The sequence below is a fragment of the Oncorhynchus mykiss genome, chromosome 10 (assembly GCF_057628025.1).
Source record: "Oncorhynchus mykiss isolate SJ-2025 chromosome 10, ASM5762802v1, whole genome shotgun sequence".
In the NCBI taxonomy this organism is placed as follows: domain Eukaryota; kingdom Metazoa; phylum Chordata; class Actinopteri; order Salmoniformes; family Salmonidae; genus Oncorhynchus; species Oncorhynchus mykiss.
The window spans coordinates 12,615,171-12,628,018 of record NC_143031.1 but is presented as its reverse complement, the minus strand read 5'-3'; the positions used below and the strand labels follow the sequence as shown (position 1 = coordinate 12,628,018).

The window sequence follows — 12,848 nt, the reverse complement described above, 5'->3', positions numbered from 1 at the left end:
GGGGGGACATGTCCCTGGGCAACAATTACATATTGTCTTAAATAACAGTCCAAACAACATGTAGGCCTGTTAGAACACAACATTTATTATGAATGAAATGTACAGGCAAATCCTTACGGAATCCTAGTCCTTTAGCCTGTATCTAGGGTACTAACGTTAGCATTGCTAGCTAGCTAAGTAGCTAAACCTGCGGCATCTAAAATAGTGTTTTCAACGATAACAGACAAACACACCTTCAGTGACTGTACAACCAACTAATAAAACGTTTACAGTGTTCGAGAGGATCAAAACCATAATGCATCATGGGTAAAATGTTGAATGGCTGATTGATCTAGAATAATAATGAATAGTTATTTATGATGCATGTTTCTCAGTCGCCTGCAATGTTGAACAAGAACATAGGCTATTTCGAAAGCGCAAACCTGAGTGCAATTTTGGTTGGTAATGGTGGGAGTGGTTTTGCCAAATGGAATCATGGGAGTTTGAGCCTTGAACAACAGAAAAATATTGGATTAAACTGACTATAAATATCAAGCTGTAGGTTTTTGAGCGTCAATTTAAAATATTTACAGATGTTATTCGACGCAGACAACCAGAGCAACACATAGCAGGGAATTCCAATATGAGCAGAAATCTAAAGACAGGTTATATACTGTAGGTAGCTGAAAATGACTATCCATAATTGATCTTTGATATTGGGGATCCGTGGGACGGCCCAACTCTGATGTTACCCCATTGAAGTTGACATTTTAAATGGTTTAAGGTAAGAGTTAAGGTTAGAGTTAGGTAAGGGTTAAGGTAAGCAAGGGGTAAGAGACTCACAGGCGGTTGGTGGCACCTTATTTGGGGAGGACGGGCTCGTGGTAAAGGTTGGAATGGTATCAAATACGGTTTCCATATGCTTGATGCCATTCCATTCACTCGGTTCCCGGCTATTATTATGAGCCGCCCTCCCCTCATCAGCCTCCTGCAGGGGGTTAGGGTTTAGGGACATCCCAAGGATTCTGGATAGCACTAACCGTCCATCATAATTTGTAGGCCAGCATCATTTAATTCAGCCGCCAGTTAAGGACTTGTGAGGCGTCTGTTTCTCAAACTTGACACTCTAATGTACTTGTCCTCTTGCTCAGTTGTGCACCGGGGCCTCCCGCTCCTCTTTCTATTCTGGTTGAGCCAGTTTGCACTGTCCTGTGAATGGAGTAGTACACAGCGTTGTACAAGATCTTCAGTTTCTTGGCAATTTCTCGCATGGAATAGCCTTTATTTCTCAGAACTGATGAGTTTTCAGAAGAAAGTTCTTTGTTTCTGGACAGTTTGAGCCTGTAATTGAACCCACAAATGCTGATGCTCCAGATACTCAACTAGTCTAAAGAAGGCCAGTTTTGCTGCTTCTTTAATCAGAACAGTTTTCATCTGTGCTAACATAATTGCAAAAGGGTTGTCTAATGATCAATTAGCCTTTTAAAAGTATAAACTAGGATTAGCTAACACAACATGCCATTGGAACACAGGAGTATGGTTGCTGATAATGGGCTTCTATACGCCTATGTAGATATTCCATAAAAAATCTGCCGTTTCCAGCTACAATAGTCATTTACAACATTAACAATGCACACACTGTATTTCTGATCAATTGTATGTTATTTTAATGGACAACAAAACATGCTTTTCTTTCAAAAACAAGGACATTTCTAAGTGACCCCAAACTTTTGAAGGTAGTGTGTGTGTGTGTGTGTGTATGTGTGTATATATAATATATATATGTGTTCACGCGGACTCTCAATGCAATATCGCGAGAATTGAATAGTTCTCGATGGCTCTGGACCTTTCTATCAGAAAGATGTCGTTCTAAACCATGAATTTTTAAAATTTTCTCCAACTAATGATATGTAGTACTCACATATGGCAGTATCTCAACTGCTGCTAACTCAAAGTTGGCATGTGAAATGCGTATATATATATTTTATATATATATATTTTATATATATATATATATATATATATATATATATATATATATATATATATAAAATATATATATATAAAATATATATATACGCATTTCACATGCCAACTTTGAGTTAGCAGCAGTTGAGATACTGCCATATGTGAGTACTACATATCATTAGTTGGAGAAAATTTTAAAAATTCATGGTTTAGAACGACATCTTTCTGATAGAAAGGTCCAGAGCCATCGAGAACTATTCAATTCTCGCGATATTGCATTGAGAGTCCGCGTGAACTCACAAAACCACCTTGTAGTTGTAGCAGATCTTGCTATCTACCGCCCGGTGTGCACATCTATCAGATTATTCAGTACAGTGCCGCGGATTATGAATTGAAGTACACTTCTGATTTAACAATATCCACTGACTGTTGTACGTCTTTCCAAAAATAATTCAAACACGTTTCTGTTATTTTAAGGAGTTATTGACGTCAACATTTCATACAATAGTAGAATACAGGCAAGGTAACGTTAGCGTGGAAGATGTCAGTGGTGGGAATTGATGTGGGCTTTCAAAGCTGCTATGTTGCTGTAGCTCGAGCCGGAGGAATTGAGACCGTGGCTAACGAATACAGCGACCGAAGTACACCGTAAGTAAAATATTTTAAAACTCGTTTCCCTAGTCTAGACTAGCCATACACTTGAGACAAACACAATTGGTTTGTTAGAGTGGCCAGTTTCTGTTTTTGCGGCCTGGACAACTAGCTGCTAGCTAGTTAGTTAACAGTTGTGTGTACAGGGTACTGCACGTGAATTCAGCTGCATTACGTTAGCGAGCTAGCTAACGTAATGCAGCCATCTAATCCATTTAATTTCACCATCCCGCTTTTATCAGATGGATTTATTTCACATGTGTATTGAACTAGTTAATGGTTGCTATTAAACTAGCAGTTACTTATGAGTTCGCCTGCTATCATAGTTAGCCTGTTAGCTAGCTCACCGTTTTACTGTACTGGCTCACTTGCTATGACGACATCCGTCAGTCGCCGGTAGGAATATTCTAGCAATTTTGCAGTGCGTATAACTGTGTGGTAAAGTACACCATCCAATGAAATGTTTTTTTTAAACCTTTATTTAAAATATATATACCATATTATTAGTTTATGGCACCACTGGCCACTTACTGTCAGATTTAAGTCAATATTAACATTAACTTGTTCAGCGATTTTTATATTTTGTGGCATTTTTTTCTTCAACATTTAAGAAAATTTACAGAAAATTACATGCGATAACTGCCTAAAACGGTCATAAACCAGGTTCCATCAAACCTATGCAAGTAAAGTACATGTCGGACAAAACATGTAATGACCGGCCTGATGGCAACAGAACATTTTTCGTTAAACTTCCGGACGTCGACAAAAAAAATACACTAGACAAGTTGGTATCTTTTAGTGTCGATAAAATTAATTATGCGAGAAATTACGGTGGAATTGCTTTTATGCGCAAATATTAACATAGCCATCATATCGAAGTACATTTGGAGTCACGCGATGACATTTGTGGTCCTACCACTACTACTGAAGGGAAAACATGCAGTTTATTAGGCTACAGATAATACCAGTTTTGATTCATTTCACAGGGTGGTGAAAGTGCAATATTCGATTCCCACGTGGGACCAGTACAAAAAAAGTAGGAAAAACGTATGCACTCACTGCTGTAAATCGCTCTGGACAAGAGTGTCTGCCAAATGACTAAAATGTAAACGTCTTAATGCGCCTTTCCAATAAATATAGGGTCTTATTCTGGTGACATGATAATCGATGATTGGTTGCCGTTTAATAAATAAAAATAATAACGCTCTTTTGTCTATAATGATAATGTAGGCTATACATCTGCAGGTTGCTAGAGTGCACGCCCAATACCAGAGTGCACGCTGGATATATAATGCAACATATTTTGTGAGAGAACCATCAGTACAGTTGAAAATGTAACTTGTATTTTTTATTTGGTACGTGGGAATTGAACGGCAAAGGGTATTTTTATGTGCACCAAGTCAACACAACCTTTTTTTATTTTCAAGAAGTCAATTGATGGAAACATCTCTGATGGAAAAATGCGCAAATTGTTGTTATGCGGATTTTAGAATATTCTAATGAAAATATGTCGCCAGTTGGAACTAAACTAAAAAAATGTCTGACTTGCTAAATGGTTACACGTGCCGCGTTCTATCAATTAGCAAATTTACATGCCTGAGTTTTCTAGAACCGTCTAGCTTGTGAACGCAGCATTAAACCAGGGGTAAGGTACGTTTCCATTGGGGGAAAAAACAAAAGAAACAGCTGAACGTCATGACGTCACACCTTGTCGACTTCTAGAGTCTTCTTCAGGCTGCATGGATAGATTGAAATAATTGATTGCATAACACCGGTGAAACTTGCTTTCCTATAGATAAGAAATAACTGGATGTTTAAACTTGCATCCAGTCAATCAGAAATAAAAGTCGAAGCAATGCAGGCACTGCTGTAAATTCTGTAAATTGAAAGATACAAATTTAAATGTCTTAAAATGTTCAAGGATGTATAGATTTTTGTAACACAAAAACAGAAACACTGGGTTTTTACATTCAAAGATAAGAGTATCAATTGATTTCATTACCTTATTCTTACAGAGCATAGTATTCCATATGTAAAATATATTGAATAGGATGTTTTTTATTCATTTTATGGATGTAATATTTAGCAAGAATCATAAATGAATTCACCACATACTTTTCATTAGTGGAGGATCTTGGACAATCTAAAACAAAAAGAACATCACAAGCTTGCAGATGGATGTCGCTACCCTATATTTTACCAAGTCCAACACTGGAAAAACAAATGTTCAAGATTCTGTCCCAGATTGAAATTTATATTTACAAGTACTTGTTGGATGTGTAATATCTGAGTTACTTTAGTGTTTCCATCACTTTGTTAGCACGTACAGTGCATGCGTAAAGTATTCAGACCCCTTGACCCTTTTCAAAACATTTTACGTTAAAGCCTTCTAAAATTAATGAGTTTTTTCCCCCTCATCAATCTACACACAATACCCCATAATGACAAAGCAAAAACAGGTTTAAACGGGAAATATCACATTTACGTAAGTATTCAGATCCTTTACTCGGTACTTTGTTGAAGAATCTTTGGCAGTGATTACAGCCTTGAGTCTTCTTGGGTATGATGCTACAAGCTTGGCACGCCTGTATTTGGGGAGTTTCTCCCATTCTTCTCTGCAGATCCTCTCAAGCTCTGTCAAGTTGGATGGGGAGCGTCGCTGCACAGCTATTTTCAGGTCTATCTAGAGATGTTCGATCGGGTTCAAGTTTTTTAACGTGCAAAATAAATTTATGCAGCAGGGATCTTGATCCAGGAGGGGATCGATTGTCTCTGCTGTAATGCTAGAAAACCAAATGCGTAGTTGGAGCCCTGAGCTGAAGATAATCTATTTGGCACATCTTGGATAGAAATCTAGTCAGAACTTATAAGCAGTGGCGTCGCACGCACCTTTTTGTTGTTGACAGTGTTGAAAATCATACTGTCTGTATTTCAAAATACCCTGATATACGGTAAACTGCCCAAGCTTAATGTGGGCTAAACAATTTCATGTGATGACTTGCTAAGTTATAGATTACTTTACTTCTCTCATCTCGGTCTCTGAATTTTACATAGGCTAATTCACACTAAGATATGGGGTGCCATAGAATCTAAAGCAGCATGCACACAAGGAAGGATCTTATCAATTATCTTGTTCACCTTTTTCAGAGCATGTGTGTCCTTTGGACCACGGAATCGTTCAGTAGGCGCGGCAGCGAAAGGCCAGGTAAGCCTTGCTTTAAGACATATCGCTAATATAAGTCATTTGTGAAAATAAAGTAGCATGTTATTTGACCATGGCATTTGTTCTTTTTTTCTTTTTGAAAGGTTGTAACAAATTGTAAGAACACTGTTCAAGGGTTCAAGCGATTCCATGGCAGGGCATTCTTAGACCCCTATGTCCAGTCAGCAAAATCTAGCTTGGTTTACGACCTGGCCCAGATGCCTTCTGGGATGACCGGCATCAAGGTAAATGATCAGAAGTGAAGATGCGGCTGAACAGGGAGCTGGTTTGAGATATTCATTTTTACTTTATTGCGCAATTTATCTACTAGGTGATGTACATGGAGGAGGAGAAAGTCTTCAGCATTGAACAAGTCACTGCCATGCTGCTGACCAAACTGAAGGAGACTGCTGAGACGGCAATGAAGAAACCTGTGGCTGACTGTGTCATCTCTGTAAGACATTTTACTCTATCTTCACGCCTGTCTAAGTAGATGTATTATTTTTTGGGTTAACAAACCCTCATGCCTACAGCGATGCCTATGCCCTATAGAAAATATGCAGTTACATGTGCGCGCGCACACACAGTTTAGGCAGTCACGGGCTGTGTTTTTGTCAACTGTCATCATTTCTCCTAATGTCCTCCAGGTCCCCAGCTTCTACACTGATGCAGAGAGGAGGTCTGTCATAGATGCAGCTCAGATTGCAGGGCTCAACTGCCTACGACTCATGAATGAGACCACTGCAGGTAATGCCATTACCATGCCAACACTGAACAATGTTATCCCATGTAAATCTTGGTCTGAACCAATTTCTCTGTCTATTCCAGTTACACTGGCATATGGGATCTATAAACAGGATCTCCCTGCCCCTGAGGAAAAACCAAGAAATGTGGTATTTGTAGATTTGGGCCACTCTGGTTATCAGGTCTCTGTCTGTGCATTCAACAAAGGAAAGCTCAAGGTACGTTTTTGATATGTTCAAAGACAACGTAACACACACAAAAAAAAAGATAGAATAAGGCATTAAGTTAAAAAAAAAAAATTGTTCTTTCAGATGCTAGCTTCTGCGTTTGATGCAGAATTGGGTGGCAAAGACTTTGACGAGGTGTTGGTGAACCATTTCTGTGAAGAGTTTGGCAAGAAGTACAAGCTGGATGTGAAGACCAAGCCCAGAGCCCTGGTTCGTCTCTACCAGGAGTGTGAGAAGCTCAAGAAGCTGATGAGCGCCAACTCCTCTGATCTGCCCCTCAACATCGAGTGCTTCATGAATGACATCGACGTGACTGGGAAACTCAACAGGTTAGTGGAGCGTAAAACAAGTCCTTTCATTTATCTCGGTACGTCTACATTACACATTTGGCCATCCACAGTGGAAAAGCCATGTGTCAGGAAGTGGTTTCATTCGGTGCATGTGTATCATCATGATACAAGCAGCTGCATGTGTGTACGGTATCTATTAATATCCCATGATCACTGTTGTTCCAGAGGCCACTTTGAGGAGATGTGTGCAGGGCTTCTGGCCAAAGTGGAAGCTCCCCTGCACAGCGTCATGGAACAAGCCAGTGAGTAGCTGTAGTAATAGTAGTTGGAATATCCCTGAGCCGTGTGCACAAGCGCAGGCTGTTCATGTTCTTGCTAAGACCTGGATTGGCTGTTTAAATCTGACTACTAATATGTTTCATACATTGTCCAGAGCTGAAGAAGGAAGACATCTACGCTGTGGAAATTGTGGGCGGGGCCTCCAGGATCCCTGCCGTCAAAGAAAGAGTCAGCAAATTCTTTGGAAAAGAGCTGAGCACGACATTAAACGCAGACGAGGCTGTCGCAAGAGGATGTGCACTGCAGGTATCATGTCATGACTCACTGTCCCCAATGATTTCTTCAGCAAATGGCTAAAAATGGCACGCCCATGTCTCTCACTCATGGAACTGGTCGGTATCGCTGTAGTTGTTGACCTGATGTTTACTGGCATAGCACAAACAATTAGCAGGTAATAACTTTTCCTGTTGACATACCATTAAGTACAGTTGTTAAACACTTGGCGAACATATTATAATGCAGGTAGTTTATCTCCTTAGTGTGCAATCCTGTCCCCTGCCTTCAAAGTCAGAGAGTTTTCCATCACGGATGTCGTCCACTATCCCATATCCTTGAAGTGGAACTCTGCCGCAGAGGAGGGGTTAAGGTAATGATATCTTCTTCACATTTGACATTGGCTTATTTAACACCGATTGCACTGAACTCTGATTGGCAGTGACTCACGTCATCTTCTGGTCTACTCTCCTCCGTCAGTGATTGCGAGGTATTCCCAAGGAACCATGCTGCACCCTTCTCCAAAGTGTTGACATTCTACCGGAGAGAGCCCTTCTCCTTGGAGGCGTACTACAACAACCCCAAAGAGCTGCCGTACCCGGACCCCACAATAGGTACCAGAACAAACAGTCCTGAAACTTTAAATGCTTCTAATAAGCTATAAGCTTGCACCTGTTCAATTAATTTTGTACTTTTAATGGTCGTTTCTGAGGCCAGGTTACTGGGTGTCTTCTAATACTCCACTTGTGAACTCGTCAGGTCAGTTCATCATCCAGAAAGTGGTTCCCCAGGCAAATGGTGAGAGTTCAAAGGTCAAGGTGAAGGTCAGGGTGAATGTCCACGGGGTCTTCAGCGTGTCCAGTGCCTCTCTAGTAGAGCTCCTGAAACCTAATGAGGGAGAGGAGCCAATGGAGACAGACCCAGCCGGGAAGGAAGAGGAGGTTTGTGTGCACTGTTTTCGCACAGCGCTTACATAGGCTATGGCCTCTACCAGGCTTTCACCTCACCTTTGGTATAAAAGCCTGTGGAAGTTCCTGTCAGAAAGAGGCCAAAAGAAGGTGGAGGGTATCCAAGTTGTTTGCCCCTCCCAACAATTAGAATAGGCACTTTCAAACAGGCAGCGATTGGAAACCGAAAGCCAATAATTTTCTTTGTTGCCCATGTGGGGTCGTGTCATTTCAACCAAATTATAAATATTCATGGGGGAAAATGTAGTATGCTTGCACCATTAATTAGTGTATCTGGATAATTAGCACTTCTGATGAGGAATGGAAGGGGTGGTTGTTTTTGAATAATCATCTACTCGCACCCAATCAGTCAGCAGCCGCTGGCAATCAGCGCTCCACTCATATCCACTTTTCCAATATGAACTTCCCCAGGCTCTGGAGAACAACTTGAGGGAGGCCTGGAAGCCTAGGCTACATCGGCAATAATGCCTATACTTTACCCACACCCAATTTATTGGACAATGAATCAACCCAGACATATTCAGTAAAAGGGCAACTAATTAATCTGTCATGTCTCAGCAAGTTAAACCTGCTTCAGAAAATATATTATTGTATTGTCCTTTGCCTGCTTGTTTTTCTTGTGTTATCTGACCATCTGTGCATTGTGATGTCAAGCTAACGGTTGGTGTTAACGCCACATGAATGGAGAGCTAATAAAATGTTTGTCTCTTCAGAGTAAGATGCAGACTGAACAAGATGACCAAAAAGCCAAAGGTGATGGACAGAAAGACGACGCTGACAAGAAGTCAGAGACTGAGGAAATGGAGGTGACTGACTGACACTACATATTTTCAACATTCTGAGGGGATGTGTTTTGTGTGTATGTATTCATGATAAAGGTATGGGACCAGTGCACATTTACCTAAAACGTAGTAGTGTGTGTGTGTGTGTGTGTGTGTCTATATAATGTGTGTGTTTTTTATCTCAGACATTGGAGGATGGAAAACAGGAGAAGAATCACGCTCCATCGGCAAAGAAACCCAAAGTGAAAACGAAGACTGTTGAACTCCCAATCGAAAACAGCCTGCACTGGCAACTAACCAATGACCTGGTCAATCTGTTCATGGAGAATGAGGTAATGTTCTAGGACACCATAACTAGTATCAACATTAATTAATTTTTTCCAGTATTATCTGATTGGCTTAGCATCACTAAGAAAGGATATTTTTCTGAATTTTGTTCTCATTAGTTGAAAACCTGTCCTGTATTGATATAAACCATGTATTATTGTCTGTTATTGTTTTACAAGCATCATTTTAACATGCAACACTGTATATCATACCACTATTGTACAGTATAAAGAATTTCTCAACCTTTTTGTCTGTAAAATCGGGTTTAATGGGTTGCTTAAGCATGTTCATCTGTGTCTACTGAGAGTTGTAGTAGGAAAGAAAGTAACACACTTGTTTTTATTTAAATGTTACAATTTAGCAGGTGCTCTTATCCAGAGCGACTTAGTAGTGAGTGCATACAAATGTATATTTGTGTCCACCTCAGGGTAAGATGATTATGCAGGACAAGCTGGAGAAGGAGAGAAACGATGCCAAGAACAATGTAGAGGAGTACGTCTATGAGATGAGGGACAAACTGCACGGAGTGTTGGAGAAGTTTGTCAGTGAATCTGTGAGTATATTCCCTCAAGCTGGCTGAGTAGAAAAGCACTAGCTAACAGCAAGGCTAAGCCACATTTATTTGTATTATTCCCAGTGTATTATATAACCTTTACATGTATTGTGGAGTTGCTAAAAGTTTTTACTAATTGTAGGACCGAGACACCTTTGCATTAAGACTTGAGGACACAGAGAACTGGTTGTATGATGACGGCGAGGACCAACAGAAACAAGTGTACATCGACAAACTGGCTGAATTAAAGGTAACATTGCCAGTCAATTCCCGTCTCTGATTCTAGGGTGTATTTTGTTATGTGACTGAACCAAATGTCCCTTCGACAGAAACTTGGGCAGCCCGTCCAGGAAAGATACATCGAGGCTGAGGAGAGACCAAAAGCATTTGATGAACTCGGAAGGCATATCCAACAGTACATGAAGATTGTAGAAGCATACAAAACAAAGGTAACTTCTAAGATATTGTTATTGCATAGTTGTGCACATGTAGTTTTATCAACTGAGTCACTGGACATGTAATGATATATCTCAATGTCTCCCAGTATTGAAATGTTCCTTATGTCTTGACACCCAGGAGGAGCAGTATGAGCATTTGGACGAGTTGGAGATGTTGAAGGTGGATAAGCAGGTGAACGACGCCATGATTTGGATGAACAGCAAAATGAATGCGCAGAGCAAACAGAATTTTACCCAGGAGCCTGCCGTCAAAGTCCAGGAGATTCAAGCGAAAACAAAGGTTAGTGCAGACAATAGATTTGTATAGTCTGTCAAGGACTCCGTTCTGCCTGGCAAGGTCATATGGTCGGGGACAATAGGTAATCGGGGACAATTATAGGTAATATTTCATAAAGTTCAGGTCCTAATATGGCATATGGTCATCCAAAGTTCAGAATATCCCTAAGCTCACTTTTTAATGTTCATATTCTGTCAACTCGTACCCAAATAATGTTGTGGACTCACTGTATACTCCTATTTGTGGCCAAAGTATAAATTGGAGAAGAAAAAAACCACTTCAAAACCCCCACCTCAAACAGTCACCATTCCAACACAAAGCTCATTTTTAATATACTTAATGCTGTAATATTGAAATTTGGGGGGGGGGGGGCGCGAACCTGACCACGTTCACACAAATGTTAGTTGTAGATCTGTCATTCTTATTGAAAGCAAGTCTAAGAAGTTGTAGATCTCTTCTATGTGCTCTATTTCTATGCTTTTTGCTCTTACATTTTCATGTTTGCATCTTTCGGCTTTCAGCTATACACCAGCTTCAAACAGCTGAAAATACAATAGTTGGAGATATTGAACATATTTTTCAAAGCGGTTTAGATGGTACAATGATTCTCTGCACTAGACATTGCATGTTTTGTCACAATGTCCATGTTTTGGAAGGAAGACCATTTCACTAATATTGTAATTAATTATAGGTAATATTTCATAAAGTTCATTTAACATCCTCTTTCCATCTGTTTAGGAGCTTTACTCAGCTTGCAACCCTATTGTCTCAAAACCCAAGCCCAAAGTGGAGATCCCCAAGGATGAGAAGGAAGAGCAGAATGGACCTATTAATGGACAGGAGGACACAGATGCCCAGCCAGGCAGCCCAGAGAAGGGTGCAGCAGGGAGCACGGTGGCTCCTGAATCTGCAGAGGGCAACAAACTGCCTCAGATGGACATTGACTAACTGCTGCAGCTGCCCCAGCCTTCTCTCCCCACCCGCCTCGCACCTCTGAGTTCTTACTGATTATAGCCTTTCTTTTGATGACACAGTCAAACTATTCCTATAAGTACTGTCAAGCAGCCTTCTTGGCATGTTCCACTATTTTTTGCTGAATACAATGAATGCATATTGATCAAGCTGTTTGACATCAAATATTGTGAGTGCCGCAGGATGGAAACTTGCTTTCTGTGTATTGCTTCAATGGCCATTTAGTAAGGAATGTTCTCAGCCTCTCTAGCCTATTTCCACTGAGATTGAAATATTACGAGGTCGTAAGCAGTGAAAAAACTAGTACAGAAGTTTAGTGAAAAATGTTAACTTATGTTTGAATGGGGAAGGGGGTTGAAGCTTGAAATGTATGCTTACTCCCTGTTGGATAAATGTTGAGGACACCCTGATGGGAGAGAAATTGGATGGAATAAAGGTTAGTGTATCCAGAGATATGATAGAGGCACCAATTACCTGTCTACTATATGTTTAATTAGATTTGAATTACTGTCATGCAATATTTCAATATAAGGCTGTCACATTTAAAGGCAATGGTCTGTGGGTTGTTCTCTGGTATAGCCTTGTTTTGTTTTTCTACTCTGTACAATGGTGTGAATGAATGGTGAATACCAATTTGGTGCTGTTACCACTCACCAAAAGCAAAATAAATACATTCGTGTATGACAATTATGTTCAAGTGCTTAAACTATTATTTGAAAATGCAATGAGGAACATGTTGATTTGGGTGAGAGAATACTCCAAGGGACCTGGAGTGGAACACATTGAATTCCACAAAAGGAAAAGGATTATACAAAGTTCTGGTTTGCTGTTATTATACTGTCAAATTCACAAAGGTGGCATAAACAAAATGCAATGTTTAGATGTTCTATTGCTGTAA

General features: G+C 40.2%; 1 protein-coding gene across 1 annotated transcript; it reads left to right on the top strand.

Moving 5' to 3' along the window:
• Nucleotides 1-2,173: 2,173 nt before the first annotated feature.
• On the top strand, nucleotides 2,174-12,637 carry LOC110533353 (heat shock 70 kDa protein 4). Its single transcript, XM_021617467.3, has 19 exons — nucleotides 2,174-2,595; nucleotides 5,746-5,803; nucleotides 5,905-6,045; nucleotides 6,132-6,254; nucleotides 6,448-6,547; nucleotides 6,629-6,762; nucleotides 6,856-7,100; nucleotides 7,287-7,363; nucleotides 7,495-7,646; nucleotides 7,880-7,986; nucleotides 8,094-8,227; nucleotides 8,373-8,554; nucleotides 9,295-9,387; nucleotides 9,549-9,695; nucleotides 10,118-10,243; nucleotides 10,386-10,493; nucleotides 10,573-10,692; nucleotides 10,820-10,981; nucleotides 11,717-12,637. The coding sequence occupies exons 1-19, from the start codon at nucleotides 2,489-2,491 to the stop codon at nucleotides 11,924-11,926; spliced, it is 2,526 nt and encodes an 841-aa protein (XP_021473142.1). The 5' UTR covers nucleotides 2,174-2,488; the 3' UTR covers nucleotides 11,927-12,637.
• Nucleotides 12,638-12,848: the final 211 nt, after the last annotated feature.